This window comes from Callorhinus ursinus, unplaced genomic scaffold (genome assembly GCF_003265705.2).
Source record: "Callorhinus ursinus isolate GAN/ISIS: 27379988/994484 unplaced genomic scaffold, GSC_fseal_2.0 scaffold20, whole genome shotgun sequence".
NCBI classification, from domain to species: domain Eukaryota; kingdom Metazoa; phylum Chordata; class Mammalia; order Carnivora; family Otariidae; genus Callorhinus; species Callorhinus ursinus.
Genome location: NW_027397082.1, coordinates 22,335,499 through 22,352,916, shown reverse-complemented (window position 1 = coordinate 22,352,916; position 17,418 = coordinate 22,335,499). Strand labels below are relative to the sequence as shown.

At 38.9% G+C, this 17,418-nt stretch overlaps 1 protein-coding gene across 4 annotated transcripts in view; it reads right to left on the bottom strand.

The window, feature by feature from the left end:
* ARHGAP19 (Rho GTPase activating protein 19) overlaps positions 1–17,418 on the bottom strand; it is a 59,205-nt gene that overhangs the window by 29,060 nt on the left and 12,727 nt on the right. For all 4 annotated transcript variants that reach the window (XM_025880596.2, XM_025880597.2, XM_073904376.1 and 1 more), the window contains exons 2-5: positions 7,187–7,452; positions 5,622–5,702; positions 3,955–4,164; positions 1,260–1,486 (exon numbers count right to left, since the gene is read on the bottom strand). In XM_025880596.2, the coding sequence (XP_025736381.1) occupies positions 1,260–1,486; positions 3,955–4,164; positions 5,622–5,702; positions 7,187–7,452 (784 nt within the window). The remainder of the gene's footprint in view (positions 1–1,259; positions 1,487–3,954; positions 4,165–5,621; positions 5,703–7,186; positions 7,453–17,418) is intronic.

The following is a 17,418-nucleotide window of genomic DNA, read 5'->3' as shown; positions in this document are numbered from 1 at the left end:
TCTTTTATAAGTCACCATATCCTATCCGTTTCTAGTCTAACAACCTTATGAGATAAGTGATAAAGAACTAATTTATGCCCAGTTTACAGAGGAAGAGCCTAAGCATAAAAAGGGCAAAGGACACAGATAACATACCTGTTTTGCAGCTTCCAACCCAAATATTCTGGCTCCCAATTCCATCATACAATAAAACCTATATTATGAATGGGCAGGAACAGGGGTACCTGGGTGGCTCAGTCAATCGGGCGTCTGCCTTTGGCTCAGGTCATGATCCCAGACTCTCAGGATCGAGCCCCCATTGGGCTCCCTCCTCAGCTGGAAGTCTGCTTGTCCCTTTGCCCCTCCCCCTGCTTGTGCTCTCTCCCTGCCCCCGTCTCTCTCACAAATAAATAAATAAAATCTTTAAAAATATATATATATATATATATATATGAATGGCAGGAACATAAAGCTATGTGCCTCCAGGTCAAAAATGAGTTCAAAAGACTTTTGATAATTTATTTCTCATGTAAGTCATTGAGAAAGCCATGATTTCATGGGGTGCCTGGGTGGCTCAGCCGTTAAGCTGAGCCGTTTGCCTTCGGCTCGGGTCATGGTCCCAGGGTCCTGGGATCAAGCCCCACATCGGGCTCCCTGCTCGGCGGGAAGCCTGCTTCTCCCTCTCCCACTCCCCCTGCTTGTGTTCCTGCTCTCGCTAACTCTCTCTCTATCAAATAAATGAATAAAATCTTTAAAAAAAAAAAAAGCCATGATTTCAGTAATAAAAAACACATTCAGCTTTTTCCACGGAGAGCATATCTACAGGAAATAGAAAAGTCAGGATAAGGCAGGATTGTTCTATATCATCTTAGCTAAAAGCTTAGTGACATTATCCTATAAAACTGTATGGGTCTAGTCTAAATTTATACCACACAATCTTCAGAAATCAATCTGATTTCTCAAAAGGTTTTCCTGTTAAGAAGGAATATACAGTGACCAGCCAAAATGAGTATTCTAGTTTAGGTAGTAGCTATAATTTTCCACTAAGAGCTTCCATTAATTGTCTTTCAGTTTTATCAGGGATTGATTTATACATGAGGTTACAAGAACTGGCCCCTTCAGGTTTGATGACTCCCTAATGAACTAATAAAGTATGTTCCTAACCTTGTAAAGTTGAAGAGTAGACCTTGGACCCTTGATAACCTCACCAAGGTACAGCCAGAGGATGAGGCCCAGCCCAAGAAAACCAAGCAGTCTTTGCTCTTCCCCTTAACACTCACATTTTTCGGCCACAGGACATGGGGTGCAAACATAAGGGCAAGGTTATAGGCAGACATCTTATTCTTGTCTTGTTTCTTTGCTGTCTGGTACAGGAGATCAAGCAATAACTTCAGCAAGTTACGATTGGGTGGAGGGAGAATGAGGAAGAGCAACTGGAGAGCCTCAATCTGCCGCTCCTTATCCGGTACATTGGTCTTGTTTCCTTTATCATCAAACTGCATCAAATCTTAAGGACAAAAGAAATGATTGCAAAGGAGGGAGAAAATACAAGCAAGAAAAATCACCATGCCTACTATTATCCTCCCCTCAACTCCAATCAAAAAAAGATGTTAAAAAAAAAAGAAGAAGAAAAAAAGAATCAGGCATAAACAGAGATTATAGCAAAATATATTAACAAAATAGTATCAGTACAATTCAATAATAAAAAGACCAAAAAAAATTTTTTAAATAGGCAAAAGACCTGAATAAACATTCCTACAAAGAAGATATACAAATGGCCAATAAACATTTGTATACTCTGTATCATTAGCTATCAGGGAAAAGTAAATCAAAACCACAATGAGATACTACTTTATACCCACTAGTATGGCATAACCCAAAAACTGAAAATAACAAGTGTTGGCAAGAATGTTGAGAAAGTTAAACCCTCCTACACTGCTGGTAGGAATGTAAAACGGTACACTTTGGAAAACAGTTTGACAGTTCCTCAGAAAGCTAAACACAGTGTTACCATATGACAAAGCAATTCCATTCCCAGGTACATATTCTTAGGGATATAAAGAAATGAAAACAGGTCCACACAGATCTTTGACAATGCCACCCCCTTCACTTTTCCTCACCCAGATATTTTACTGCTAAAAGAAACAGGATAGTGAATTATGCACTGAGAACAGGATGATCCACGCAGCCCCTCCATGGAATCAGAATCACTGTTTCTCCCCTAAGAAGCTACACAGGTTATCAATAAAAACAGTCCCCTGGATAATCAGCACTTCAAAGGACACAAATAGCCATTTGGATATAATTCCTATAGTCCTGAAAATTATAATGTGTTGTTTAAACTATTTAACTTCAATAATAATTCCAAGTTGGGTGCCTGGGTGGCTCAGTTGGTTAAGCGACTGCCTTCGGCTCAGGTCATGATCCTGGAGTCCTGGGATCAAGTCCCGCATCAGGCTCCCTGCTCAGCGGGGAGTCTGCTTCTCCCTCCGACCCTCCCCCCTCTCATGTGCTCTCTCTCTCATTCTCGCTCTCTCAAATAAATAAATAAATAAAATCTTTAAAAAATAATAAAAATAATAATAACTCCAAGTTTAGGAAAGGCAGGTAATATTTCTAGAAACTATTCCCTGTTAACATGAAACTGAAAACAAAAATCCCTTCCAGTTATCAGCAAAGCATACCAAATGCTGCAACTGTGCCACACCTCAGTATGATCACAAGGAACACTGAGTCACGGGGTGAGGGAGCGGAGGATTTCAAATATTGCGCTAAATTAACTCAATGGAAAAGTAAACAGAATAAGCATTCATGATAACATTTACAAAAAAAAGTATCAATATTTTCCATATCTTTTTTGAGATCCACCTTTTTTCTCTCCAAAATAATTATAGTTATATACTTTATTTCTCTCCAAAATAATTATAGTTATATAACATTCTAATAACATTTATTCATTTGTATAATCCAGATTGTCAGAGAGTGCTTAAAAAAAATCTAATCTTACGAGATTTTAGAAATTCAAAGCTAGTTTTTTAAATAGTAAAAATTACTCAATGAAAAAAAATCTTATATTTTCCTTAAAATTAAAAAAAAAAGGGGGAAATGCCCAAGGGCAGAAAACCAAGTAAATGCAGTATGGATTTTGATGCCATGTGCACTTAGAGCCTATAGCAGCCTAAGAGCTGTGCAATTTAAAAATGAATTCCCTACCACACAGACATAAAAGAAAATGAGGAAAATATGAGCTGAAAATGGAACATCCTCCAAGATACAGAGTGAAAAAAGCAAACCACAGAACAATGTATATAATATCCTACCATTACATAAAAGGAGAGAAAAAGAATATATATAAGTATTTGTTTGTGAATGTACAAAATACCTCCGGAAGGATACATTAGAAATCAACAGCCTTGGTTGCCTTCAGGAAGAAAAACTGGGTATTGGGCAAGAGAGGTGGGAGACAGGCTTTTTACTGTATTCTCTTTTGAATCTTTTGAATTTTGAACCGTGTGAGTGTATTGCTTATTTAGAAAACAAATAAAATTATTTTCAAAAAACAAGTTTCCAAGATTAGAGATGATCTCAACTGAGGCATAGTAATACTTAGCTAAAGCCCCAAACCAAGGCAAATACAGCAAACCTGTAACCATCTCGGGTATGTGAATCAATCCAGTGAAAAGCATTCATTTATTAAGCAACTAAAATATTCAAAGCACAATGCTAGGATCCATCAGGGATTCAAGAATAAATAAAACCCAGAATTTATCATCAAAGAAGCTGATTTAGCAAGAAAAACACCTGCTTAAATCAAACTTAATTAGCCAATACTACCCAGAAAGCCCAAAATTTCATGAAGTCTTAACCAATTTTGGCAGAAGTACTGCTGTGGGTTACAACCAACAGAAAATGCCAAACAACTTTACTCAATCGAAATGGATTTATGTACATCTCCTTCTCACCTCCTATACTCACCAGCAATTTTGAGGTGCGCATGGAAATGTTTATGAGTCAGCAGGGGCTCAGGTAACTCTCCCAGAAACATCTTCAGCAAGGTAGCAACGTCATTTGAATGAAACTCCCCCGATTCCAAGTCAATATCAGTTCCATTATTGAGAGCATCTCTTAAAATCTGCTGTCGGACACTATTCCCTGGTACTCTAAACAAACCCTCTACTCTCAAGTCTGTTTAGCATGGAAAAAACAGAGGACATGCAAAAAGAAGTTACAATTAAAATAAGTCATCTAAAAGACTACACTTGAAAGACCTTATATAAAGACCTTGAAGGAGGTTTTCTTCCCTTTTCCCAGAAAAGTTTCGAACCTACTGGCCGCTGAGGAGACTTACCTGAACATCCCTGAGCACCTGGAGACAGTCTCCCCAGGACCAGGCACATCTGGAGACTGAATTTAACCTAAACGATGACTGGAATGAGCTTGAAAAATAAGTTGGAAGAAAGCCAAATCTCCCAGAGGGCCCCCTTCCCTTTGGTCATCTCAGACTTTGTCTGGAGGGGCTGAATTCATCTGTGGAAGTTTGTTGCTCCTGTAAATGGTTTCCCAGTCCAAAATGAATCTAGAGTCTCTGCACTGCCCCAGAAATTAGAACTCTAACCTGTCATATCACCTTTCAGTCTGAGATTCCCAGAAGCTTAGGATCATCCCAACTGAACTGTTTTTCCTTTCCAACCAGGTTCTAAGTTAATCTAAGAGGATAAAGAAAGATGAGAATTATAGTTTTGGTTCGATCTGGAAGACCCATGAGAGTTCATGTTTTCAGCTTAGGCACTAGGCACACATTTATTTTTGTATAGCCCCCTAATTCAGGGGTTCAAGTTCAAATGCCTAGAGGGCCAGGCAGATAATAATAAATGAATGAATGGGAACCAAAACAAACTAGAGAGCACATACCTGTGCTCCAGTTGATTGTGTCCAAGTGGGGGCCCCAGGATACTAGATCTTCCTATCACCCAAAGAATTCAAAAACCTGGACTTTCCCCATTCCCTACTGATAACTGATTTTATTTTTAATTTCATCCTTTGCCAACCAAACAAAATATGAACATAGAGGACTCAAGTCCTTACGCCATCAGTTTGCAACCTCTGCTCTAGCTCCTACCACAGTGCCCCACATAAAATGTCATAAATAAGCATTCGTATTGAGTTTATCAAAGCATCACACACACCACACATTTCACATACACTCAACTGTACCAAGCACTTAGAGCAAGACATAACCAGTATGACTACCACAAAATAAATAGGAATTAAGCAAAGAGTATATTTTAATTATAGAATTACAGGGATGAAAGTATCTTTGGTGATAAATCATGTTCCCTTGAGTAAAGATTATGATTCTTTAGAGACAATGTATTTTTCCAAAAAAAAAAAAAAGCCTGAGTCAAGGGGAAGATGTGATTTCATAGATACTATCTAATTTATCTACATCTTTGAGAGTATAAAACAAACCAATATATGAGATGAAATTTAAAAGGAAATATATTTAGAAACACACCACCTAAAATTATCATTGGTTAGTGTCTTCTGTTCATTGACACCTACTAACTCAAGGAAGTTAGCTTTCAACAGAAAACTGACAACTCTTCATTAACAAAGAACAACAAAATCTTGAGAAGTCTTACTTTTGTGTAGATACTCAATCAGTTGGTATATCTGGGCAATGCCTTCCTCTGTCAATGGGGATCCAAATACCACTCCTTTTTCTAAAAAACATGACAGGACAGAGCCATATTTTCCATAAATAGTACAAAATCATCATTCTTAAAGCCACTCAAGCATCCCATGTTATAGTTCAGCTGAACTATAACATAGTTATATGCTTTCACAGGTTCAGTAAACAAAACCTTAAAGCTGGAAGTACACCCAAAAATGCAACAACAACTATCAACTCTCTGAAAGTTTAATATTAGACTATAGGTTCCTTGAAGGCAAAGACCATCTTCTTATTTAAGTAACAATACCTAGGGGCGCCTGGGTGGCTCAGTCGTTAAGCGTCTGCCTTTGGCTTGGGTCATGATCCCGGGGTCCTGGGATCGAGCCCCGCATCAGGCTCCCCGCTCAGCAGGAAGTCTCCTTCTCCCTCTCCCTCTCCCCCACCCCGCCTGTGTTCCCTCTCTCGCTGTCTCTCTCTCTGTCAAATAAATAAATAAAATCTTTAAAAAAAAAAAAGTAACAATACCTAGCATGTTGATATTTAACTTAAAAGAAAAACAGTGAGGAGCCTGGGTGGCTCAGTCGGTTGAGCATCCAACTCTTGGGTTCAGCTCGGAGCATGATCTCAGGGTCCTGAGATCAAGCCCTGCATTGGGCTCCAACCTCGCACAGAGTCTGCATGAGATTCTCTCTTTCCCTCTCCCTCTGCCCCTTCCCCCACTTGAGCCCACACACTCTAAGATAAATAAATAAAACCTTTAAAATAGATAAAGAAATAAACAGAATTTAGAACCACAGTTGTCAAGGTATGACAGATTATCCACTAACGTTGGTATAGGGCCTGATCTGTCATAATATTTAAACTTTTTTCTACCATAAATGATTTTCTTATACTTAATAAAATCAAAGAGTACCTCTTTAATGTCTTATCAAAAGCAGTGCCACAATTTATTTTCTAGGAAGGCTTTTATTTTGGGTGACTCATAGGTATTTGCCTTATCAAAGCAGTCCATAGAATGAAAACATTTGAGAACTGCAATAAAAAATGTTCAAACTTTCTTTACTGTACTCTCCAGCAATGTCATAGGGCATGAAAATCAAGGTGCCCCTGATAACTACCTAAACTAAATCATGTCATCTCTCTCAGGGACTGATATACTTCCTTTAGTTTAGATACTTTTTAAAATTTTTATTGCTAGGGCACCTGGGTGGCTCAGCCGTTAAGCATCTGCCTTCGGCTCAGGTCATGATCCCAGGGTCCTGGGCTTGAGTCCCACATCGGGCTCCCTGCTCCTCAGGAGGCCTGCTTCTCCCTCTCCCACTCCCCCTGCTTGTGTTCCCTCTCTGACTGTGTCTCTCTCTGTCAAATAAATGAAATCTTAAAAAATAAAATAAAATTTGTATTGCTAACTTAAGATTTTACTACTTGAGAAAAATGACAAAAAAAAAAAACTTTACATAATAGCAACTCAGCGAATAGACAAGCCCAGGGAGCAGCTGAGACCTGCCCACCCTTCACAGACACATCCCCTACCCTTTCGCTTGAGAGACATTAGAGACCGGAAGAATCCTGACGCCGGGCCAGCCCCACCAGGCAATTTAAGGTCCACTTCTCCCATCAGCTGAGCCAACTCGGTTCCAGGTAAGTCAATGAGCCTTGTGATATTGCTGACCACCAACTCGGTGAACACCTCAGGTTTCTCATGTCGGAGTTTTTCCACAAAAAAGTCAGGATTGAAAATAATAGGCTGTCCTCGAAGGGAAGAGTCATTGCAGATAACAAAATTACAGATGGCATCACTGAAAAAAATAAAACAGAAGACACTTTAGGGGGGATCATTTTTACATTTTTCTCATGCTCTCTAAGCCATACAATTATTTATTCTTTCTGTGGGTTAATCTACATATTGGTCTTTTGGTTTGTTTTGTTTTGTTTTAAAGATTTTATTTATTTCACAGAGAGATCACGAGAGCAGGAACACAAGCAGGGGGAGTGGGAGAGGGAGAAGCAGGCTTCCCGCAGAGCAGGTAGCCCGATGCGGGGCTCGATCCCAGGACCCTGGGATCATGACCCGAGCCGAAGGCAGACGCTTAACGACTGAGCCACCCAGGCGCTCCTACGTATTGGTCTTTTGAAAAACCTAATCCTTAATCTGCTCACTGTACAAAAGAAGACAATTTGACCTTGTTGCTATTTAGGTTATACGCACCTAGATACTTAGGAATTTCATTTAATAAAAAGATACCAAATAACCTCTAAATATGACCTGACTCCCTGCTCAACAGGGAGTCCACTTCTCCCTCTCCCTCTGCCCCTCCCCACCTGCTCGTGCTCATTCACGCTCTAATAAATAAAATCTTTAAAAAAAAATAAATAAACAAATAAATAAGACCCGAATTTGCCCCTTAATTTCAGGCAAATGCCATAAGAAGATATAGATCCTTACAGCCTCCCAAGCCCAACAGTATATTAAATTTGGTAGTCACATAGAGCACATTTCCTTATTAAAATAGCCAAACCCTGAATTTTTACTGTTAAATACTTGTAAGACGCCAGACCTACTGCTGTTCTTCCTAACATAGCAATGGGTAATATTAAATTAAGGCCTTCTTGGCACTACAGCCAGTACTGTACAGTATTTCCCATGCAGTGTCCCAACTGCTGACAATACAACATTTAGACCAGTCTCAAATGCCACAGAAACCACATGACAGTAAGTATGAGCCTGTTTAAGAGCTAAAACTACATCTAAATAGTGTAATAGACATTTTGGAGATATTTACTCTACCCATAGGGTTCTTTAGTTCCTGGGTCCCTACACAGGTGTTTTCTTTCTTTTTTCTTTTCTTTTTTTTTTTTAAGATTTTATTTATTTGGGGTGCCTGGGTGGCTCAGTCGTTAAGCATCTGCCTTCGGCTCAGGTCATGATCCCAGGGTCCTGGGATCGAGCCCCGCATTGGGCTCCCTGCTCTGCGAGAAGCCTGCTTCTCCCTCTCCCACTCCCCCTGCTTGTGTTCCTGATCTCGCTGTGTCTCTCTCTGTCAAATAAATTAATAAAATCTTTTATTTATTTATTTGAAAGAGAGAGGGAGAAAGAGAAGCAGACCCCCCAACCTCCCGAGCAGGAAGCCTACACAGGCGTTTACTAATAATCGGCCCACTTTAATTGAAACAGCTGCCCTTGGATTCTGTTCCTCATAATCGAAACACCTTCACCAGAATGGAAGGCATTTACAAGTATATAAAATAGATATTAATTCCACCTTACCCAGGTCCATAAATAGGTTCTATTTTAAAATCCTTCAACTCTGGATGCCTCTACCCATCATCCAAGTCCAACCTTTGTTCAGACAGGTTCTTCTTTCTAGGGCACTTGGAAAACTTCTCTATCTTGCCCCTAATTTCACTTTTCTGTCACTGAATAATACTAAGCAGATACGTTCTGTTGGCCCCTGATCTTAGCTGGTTTCCCACTCCTACATTACCCGGGCTATATTCCTGGCAAAGCTCCTTTGACTCTCAAGAAATATTTTCTTCCCTATTTACTGTTTTCCAATGCCTAACTACTATACTCCCTTGTACTTTTTTTTTTTTAAAGATTTTATTTTATTTATTTGAGAGAGAGAGAATGAGAGATAGAGAGCACGAGAGGGAAGAGGGTCAGAGGGAGAAGCAGACTCCCTGCCGAGCAGGGAGCCCGATGCGGGACTCGATCCCGGGACTCCAGGATCATGACCTGAGCCGAAGGCAGTTGCTTAACCAACTGAGCCACCCAGGCGCCCCTCCCTTGTACTTTTAACATGTTACATATAAGAACTATATTATTCCATCTCTGATAACAGACACAACACTACTTGTTTGTGTCCATTATCAATCAACTCTAATGGCTTGTTCTAATCCTTATTATATAAAGTCATCTATTATATAACCAATGAGTAGACAGAACACAAAACAGAAAGAACAAGTCATCACATCTGTCCGGCAAAGCTGAAATTCACCTGACAAATATAAACATTCCCATGATAAAAACAAAAACAAACAAACAAAAAAAACAATTACAACTTAAAAGTCTTCCACAAAATCCTAGGTACCAAAAAACTGTTCCAGGAAAAATGACACTCTAAATATTAAATATCAGTAATCTATAATCTACTTTGTCAACACTACACGGATAATTTCTAATAACGGTATAATGAAAACATGGCATGGGAAAACTTCAAAGTTCATCACTTCTTCCTTGAAAAATTACTACATAATTTTACTCAATTGTCCAAATCTTCAATTGGTGGCTTAATAAATTCCTTTTCTCTGAAATGATAATAAAAAAATTCACATAAAAATTTAAAATTATGAACATGTATTCTCAAGCCAAAAACTCATTAAAGAAAGAGATCTAAAACTGCTTACCGACTTGACCTTTTTATACACAAGGAAAGGTTATTTTCCCTGTAAAGGTACAGATGATTATAAGGCAATTAAAATCAAAAGCAAGTGTATCCTAAACCATTGACAAAACCTCTTTTTTTTTAGTGTCACCTTATTTTAGTTAAGAAAGATGAGTCAATATAAAACTACTGTTTATAATCACCGCCAATGAGAAATCACTACTCTGAGCCAGAAAAATCATGAAATGTGTTAGCACTTCAGACTCTTATAATTTACTGAGTCTGAACTATCATTTTATGGACTTCACATCCCTTTTAATTCTGAAAAACAGATTTCAGATCAAATTAGTTCTAACATATAAATATGCATAAATAGCATCCATTACCTTCCTGAAGTAGAAACACAACAGACATATAACCTTCAGATCTTTATTTTATTAATATCCAGAGCAATATTCGGTTAAGATTCTAAAACTTCCATCACAGATGATCCTCCAGCACTAAACTGGATCAAATACAAAAGTGAGAAAGGAGCTAGAAGCACAAAGCCCTAGCTTCTCAGTAGAGTCCTCCCTACCTGGCCATCACCCCCAAGTCTGCCCCCACCTAAATAAGAAGAACAGGTAGAAGAATAAGTAAGTTCAAGGCTCCCTCTACCTATTCACAAAGAATACCAGAAAAAGTTCCCTTGGAAGTCCTAACCCACAGGTAATAGGCAATCTCAGTTTCTTTTCTCCTTCTACTTTGTCTCCTTTCTTCCCATGATCATTCACTCTTGTTTTGCCCCATCTGAATGTCTTTAGTTTTTTACTTCTCTTTTTTCACTTTTTCTGAGTGGAGCATCTATTTGGTAAGACAGGATGCAAGAGAGAGAAGTTATTAAAAAAGAAGTAAAATGGGGCGCCTGGGTGGCTCAGATGGTTAAGCGTCTGCCTTCGGCTCAGGTCATGATCCCAGGGTCCTGGGATCGAGTCCCGCATCAGGCTCCTTGCTCAGCAGGGAGTCTGCTTCTCCCTCTCCCTCTGCCTCTCCCCCTGCTTGTTCTCTCTCTCTCTCTCTCGCAAATGAATAAATAAAATCTTTAAAAAAAAAATAACAAAAATAAATAAATAAAAAAGAAGTAAAATGGAAGATGGGAGACGGAAAAGATAGAGTGGATTACATTTTTTAATTACCCCCATACCACATAGGCTGCTAATCCCTTTCCACAGAATACACAATACCACAATATAAAGCCGAGAATATCAAGGAACATGATTAAGAACTTTAAGAAATTTCTAGGGCTAAAGAAAAGAATATTACATTTAAGCAAAACAACTTCCTACTCTACAGTATCTTATTTTAAAACAAAGTCTAAGTTTGCTCAAGGTTCAAGAAAAAAAATTTAATTTCTTACATAAGTGCTGAAAGCTTCTGATGAGGCATTGGTAAATCGAAGAGACAGGGAAAAAAGCTTTCTCCTTGTTTGTTGTGACAAAGGAACCCTCCTTTCCCTGCCCTATCCCAGCCTACACAAATTCCAGACATGTGAGAGGACACAAGGACACATTATGGGGCCTGAAAGGCAGTACTTATCAGGACTCTAAGCACTCATTTGCAAGTAGGAACAAAACAGAAATAAACTGGACCAGTTCATTGTATTTGCCAACATGGACAAAACAATCATATAATATAAGAGCATAAGGACAAGTACTTTTATGTATGGAGGGAAGGATGATCCCTACCTCACATCATACATAAAAAATAGAAAAAAGATCAAAATATGAAAAGCCAAATTTTAAACAGTTTAGAAAAGAATAACGAATAATAACGGAGGCAGAGGAAATGTGTCTTAAACAAGGCATAAAAAGCATAATCCACAAAGAAAAGACTGATACATTTAACTACATTAAAATTTTAAATGTGTGTACAACAAATGACATTATGAACAAAGTTCTTTAAAAATGAAGTCAAGGGCGCCTGGGTGGCTCAGTTGGTTAAGTGACTGCCTTTGGCTCGGGTCATGATCCTGGAGTTCCAGGATCAAGTCCCGCATCGGGCTCCCTGCTCAGCAGAGAGTCTGCTTCTCCCTCTGACCCTCCCCCCTCTCATGCTCTCTCTATCTCATTCCCTCTCTCAAATAAATAAATAAAATCTTTAAAAAATAAAAAATAAATAAATAAATTTAAAAAATGAAGTCAAAATGCCTCTGGAGAGAGGAACTGGATGAAAGAACAGGAGTGGGAGAAAAACTTTTCACTGTATGTTCTTTTGTATTTTCTGGATTTTTGATTCATGTGAACATACTACCCATTCACAATAAATACATAAATAGATTTAAAACCTTAAATTAGAAAGGCATAAACTGGAAAAAAAAAATTTGTCATGCATATAAAAGGATTAGTATTCAGAATTCATCAATCTAAAATTTTATGTCTAAAATTTAGAAGAAAAATACAAAGAAAATTAGACAAAAGATATGATCAAATAATTCATAAAGGAGGGGCCCTAAGCGACTAACACAATAGGAAAAGAATCTCAACTTTAAGTTACAAGGGTAGGGGTACCTGGGCGGCTCAGGAGGTTAAGCCTCTGACTCTTGATTTCAGTTCAGGTCATGATCTCAAGGTTGTGAGACTGAGCCCTGCAACGGGCTCCATCCTGGGCATGGAAGCCTGCTTAAGATTCTCTCTCTCCCTCTGCCTTTGCCCGCCCCCCACTCATGCAAGCACACACACTCTCTTTCTCTCTCTCTAAAAAAGAAAAAAAAGTTACAAGGGTAAGCAAACTGAAGAATGGTATCTTTCCCCAACCATCATTTTGGCAAAAACTATCAGATTCAGGCAATATCTTTTTATTCTAGTTTGCTAAGGGTTATCATGAGTCAGTGCTTAATTTTATCTATTTTTGTGCATCTATTGATGATATGATTTTTCTCCTTTATTTTGTTAATGCGGTGAATGACACTGATTAATGTTAAACCAACCTTGTATTTCTAGAATGTTGTTATATTATCATTTTTATATATTGCTAAATTTGGTTTGCTAATAGTCTGGGTTTCTCCATATACATTCCTAAGTGAGACTGTCGTGGAATTGCTTTCTGAAAGTAGAGAGTTCCTATGAAATCTTTCATAAGCTAAAATGGCACTAAATAAAGAAGCAATTGGGCGCCTGGGTGGCTCAGTCGTTAAGCGTCTGTCTTCGGCTCAGGTCATGATCCCAGGGTCCTGGGATCGAGTCCCACATCGGGCTCCCTCCTTGGAGGGAAGCCTGCTCTCCCTCTCCCACTCCCGCTGCTTGTGTTCCTGCTCTTGCTATCTCTGTCTCTGTCAAACAAATAAATAAAATCTTAAAAAAAATAAATAAATAAATAAATAAAATAAATAAATAAAGAAGCAATTACCATTAACTTATATGGAAAATTTTTTTTAGCATCCCCAGACCCCAAAATTAGCCCCTCTTAGCCTTTTTTGATCCCTTAGGACCTATTTTCCTGGTGGATGCATAGAGTAAATCAAGATAAAGCACAGATGCCCACAGACACAGTTCCAACCTAGGACAGCTTGCTGCTGAGATGCTGAGTATAGTTCTCGGGGAAGGAGCTTGGTGGGGCCACTCTTGTTGATCAGGGTCTGAGCTGCCTCTATAATGGCTCACTGGAAAACAAATGCTAAATGCTATTTTCACTTTTTGTCTTGTTTTGTAAAAGTGGAAATTCTCTTTGGGTTTCTTTCAGTTAGTGAAAACAGGCACTAATGTAGGTCCCTCCTAAAAGCAAAGAGGCCTAACACAAACGTTCAAAAAGCAGGGGATACCTGTACAGTAGCCCAACACCCCCTTCCACAGTTTCACTTTCTGGGGTCCACAAGCAGATAATCCCCCTCTTGACCTACCATCAGAAGATCAACAATAGCCTAACAACTATCAAAAATGCCTACATCATTCACCTCACTTCATCTGATGACATAGGCATTTTATCATCTCACATGATCACAAGAAGGGTATTAGCACAAAAGGTATTTTGAGAGAAAGACCACATTCACCTAACTTTCATTATATTATTATTGTTCTATTTTATAATTATTTATTGCTCCCTTTTATCTAGTTAGGAAATAAGAGATTTCTATTATACCTAGTTATTAGATAAGAGACCTCTATTAATCTCTTAATGTGCCTAATTTATAAATTCAACTTTATCATAGCTGTGTATGTATAGGAAAAAAGGATATATGGGGTCAGTACTATCCACAGGTTCAGACATCCATAGGGGGCAGTCTTGGAACATAAAACCCCACGGATAGAGGGGGACTACTATATTGTCTTCATTAGGTTTTATATCAAGGTTGTGCTGGCCTTATAAAATTATTTGGGGAATAGGTCTTATTTTTCTACTTTCTGAAAAGGTTTATGTGAGATTTGTGTTATTTCCTCTTTAAATGCTTGCTCAAGGGACGCCTGGGTGGCTCAGTCGGTTAAGCATCTGCCTTCGGCTCAGGTCATGACCCCAGGGTCTTGGGATCGAGTCCCACATCGGGCTCCTTGCTTGGCAGGGACCCTGCTTCTCCCTCTGCCTGCCACTCCCCCTGCTTGTACTCTCACTCTCTCTCTCTAGCAAATAAATAAATAAGATCTTTAAAAAAATAAAAAATAAAAAAATAAATGCTTGCTCAATTTGGCTGATGAAGCCATCTAAATCTAGAGTTTTCTTTGTGAGGTTTTTAATTATATATTCAACTTATGTTACAGGACTATCCAAATTTTCTATTGCTTCTTATATTAATTTTGGTAAGTTGGACATTTCTAGGAATTTATTTCATATAAATTTTCAAACTTTATTGGCATAAACTTGTTTATAATATTCTCAGGAAAATTTTTTTTTAATTTTATTTATTCATGAGAGAGAGAGCACATGCAGGTAAGAAAGATCACAAGCAGGTGGAGGAGCAGAGGGAGAGGGAGAAGCAGGCTCCCTGTTGAGCAGGGAACCTGACACAGGGCTCGATCCTAGGACCCTGGGATCACGACCTGAGCCGAAGACAGATGCTTAACCGACTGAGCCACCCAGGCACCTCTCACTATGGAACTTTGTAGTTCTTAAGAGGAACCATTAAAAAGTTCCTAAGAGGGGTGACTGGGTGGCTCAGTCGGTTAAGCGTCTGCCTTCAGCTCAGGTCATGACCCCAGTATGTCTTCAGCTCGGGATCCTGGGATGGAGCCTCAAGTAGGGCTCCCTGCTCAGCGGGGAGCCTGCTTCTCCCTCTCCCTCTGCCTGCCACTCCCCCTGCTTGTGCTCTCTCTGTCAAATAAATAAATAAATAAATAATCTTTAAAAAGAAAAAAGTTATGTCCTCCTCTTTGTTCCTGACGTTGATAATTTATGTTTTCTCTTTTTTAATTCATGAATCTTATTAGAAGTTTATCAATTTTATTAGCTTTGTCAAAATTCCTGCTTTTGTTTTTGCTGAATCCCTCTATTACATGTTTGCTGTTTATTTCATTAATTTCTGCTCTTATCTTTATTACTTCCTTTCTTTACTGGATTCAGGATAAAGGTGGTGCTGCAAATCAGTGGGGAATGAATGACCTTTTCACTAAGTGGTGCTGGAACACTTGGATATCTACAGAGGGGAAAAGTGAAAATTGATATCTATCTCACACTATACACAAAGATCATCAATTCCAGGTAAGCAGTATATCTAAAGGTGAACAGCAGAATGATAAACCTACTAGAAGGCAATATAGAAAAATACACTTTTGAATTGAGGCTGGGGAGATTTTTTAAATAACTTTAAAATAACACATTAAAAAGATTAACACATTTGAGTTCATTAAAATAAGAACTTGTGCTTATCGGGCGCCTGGGTGGCTCAGTTGGTTAAGCGACTGCCTTCAGCTCAGGTCATGATCCTGGAGTCCTAGGATAGAGTCCCACATCAGGCTCCCTGCTGAGCAGGGAGTCTGCTTCTCCCTCTGACCCTCTTCCCTCTCATGCTCTCTATCTCATTCTCTCTCAAATAAATAAATAAAATCTTAAAAAAAAAAAAAGAACTTGTGCTTATCAAAAGACATCCTTAAGAAAGCCACAGAGTAGGAAAATATATCTGTAATTTATAGCAAAAAAAAAAGGGCTCACCTGAATATACTAAGAATTCCTACTAATCATTAAGAAAAAACAAACAACCCAACAGAAAAACAGGCATGAGGGGTGCCTGGGCGGCTCAGTCTTTGAGTGCCTGCCTTCGGCTCAGGTCATGATCCCAGAGTCCTGGGATCGAGCCCCACATCGGGCTCCCTGCTCCACAGGGAGCCTGCTTCTCCCTCTCCAACTCCCCCTGCTTCTGTTCCCTCTCTCGCTGTGTCTCTCTCTGTCAAATAAATAAATAAAATCTTTAAAAGAAAAGAAAAACAGGCATGAAATTTCAATAAAATCTCATAAGAAAAGAGTAGCCAAGGGGCACCTGGGTGACTCAGTAGGTTAAGCATCCAATTCTTGGTTTAGACTCAGGCCATGATCTCAGGGTCAGCATGGAGTCGGCTTAAGAATTCTCTCTCCCTCTGCCCCTCCACCGGCTAGCAAGTGTGCACCACACTCTCTCACTTTATCCCTCTCAAATAAATAAATTAACAAAATCTTTATAAAGAAAAAGTACCAAATACCCAATATATTCATGAAGGAAAAAAACTGCTTAATATCATTAGATACCAAGGAAATCCAAGTTTTAAAACAATGACATACTATTATCCAACAGAATGACTAAAATTAAAGAGAATGACAATACCAAGGTTTAGAGAAACTAACAGTAACTCTTTTATATTGAAAGCAGGGCTATAAATTGGTACAACCATTTTGGAAAACTGGTCTTATCTACTAAAGTATAACGTATAAAGTATGTCCTATGACCCCATCAATTCTAAAACATGCCTAACATGTGTAGCCACAGGTGCACCAAAAATCACAAACAAGAATGTTCACTGGGGAACCTGGGTGGCTCAGTTGGTTAAGCAACTGCCTTCAGCTCAGGTCATGATCTCAGGGTCCTGGGATCAAGCCCTGCATCCGGATCCATGCTCAGTGGAGAAGTCTGCTTCTCCCTCTCCCCCCCCCCCACACATGCTCACATGCTCTCTCTTATTCTCAAATAAATAAAATCTTTAAAAAAAAATGTTCACTGAAACACTAATTTCTAAACAGCCAAAACACCCAGCAGAATGATTTTTTAAATTGTGGCATATATAATGGTATATTTTACAGCAACGAAAATGGACAAACTCCAGACATACGCACCATCATGATGAATCACATATAACGATGAGCAAAAGAAGTCTCACACACACCCACCCACCCACACACTACTTACTAAGTATGCAATGACATTTACATCAAATTTTAAGAATAGAC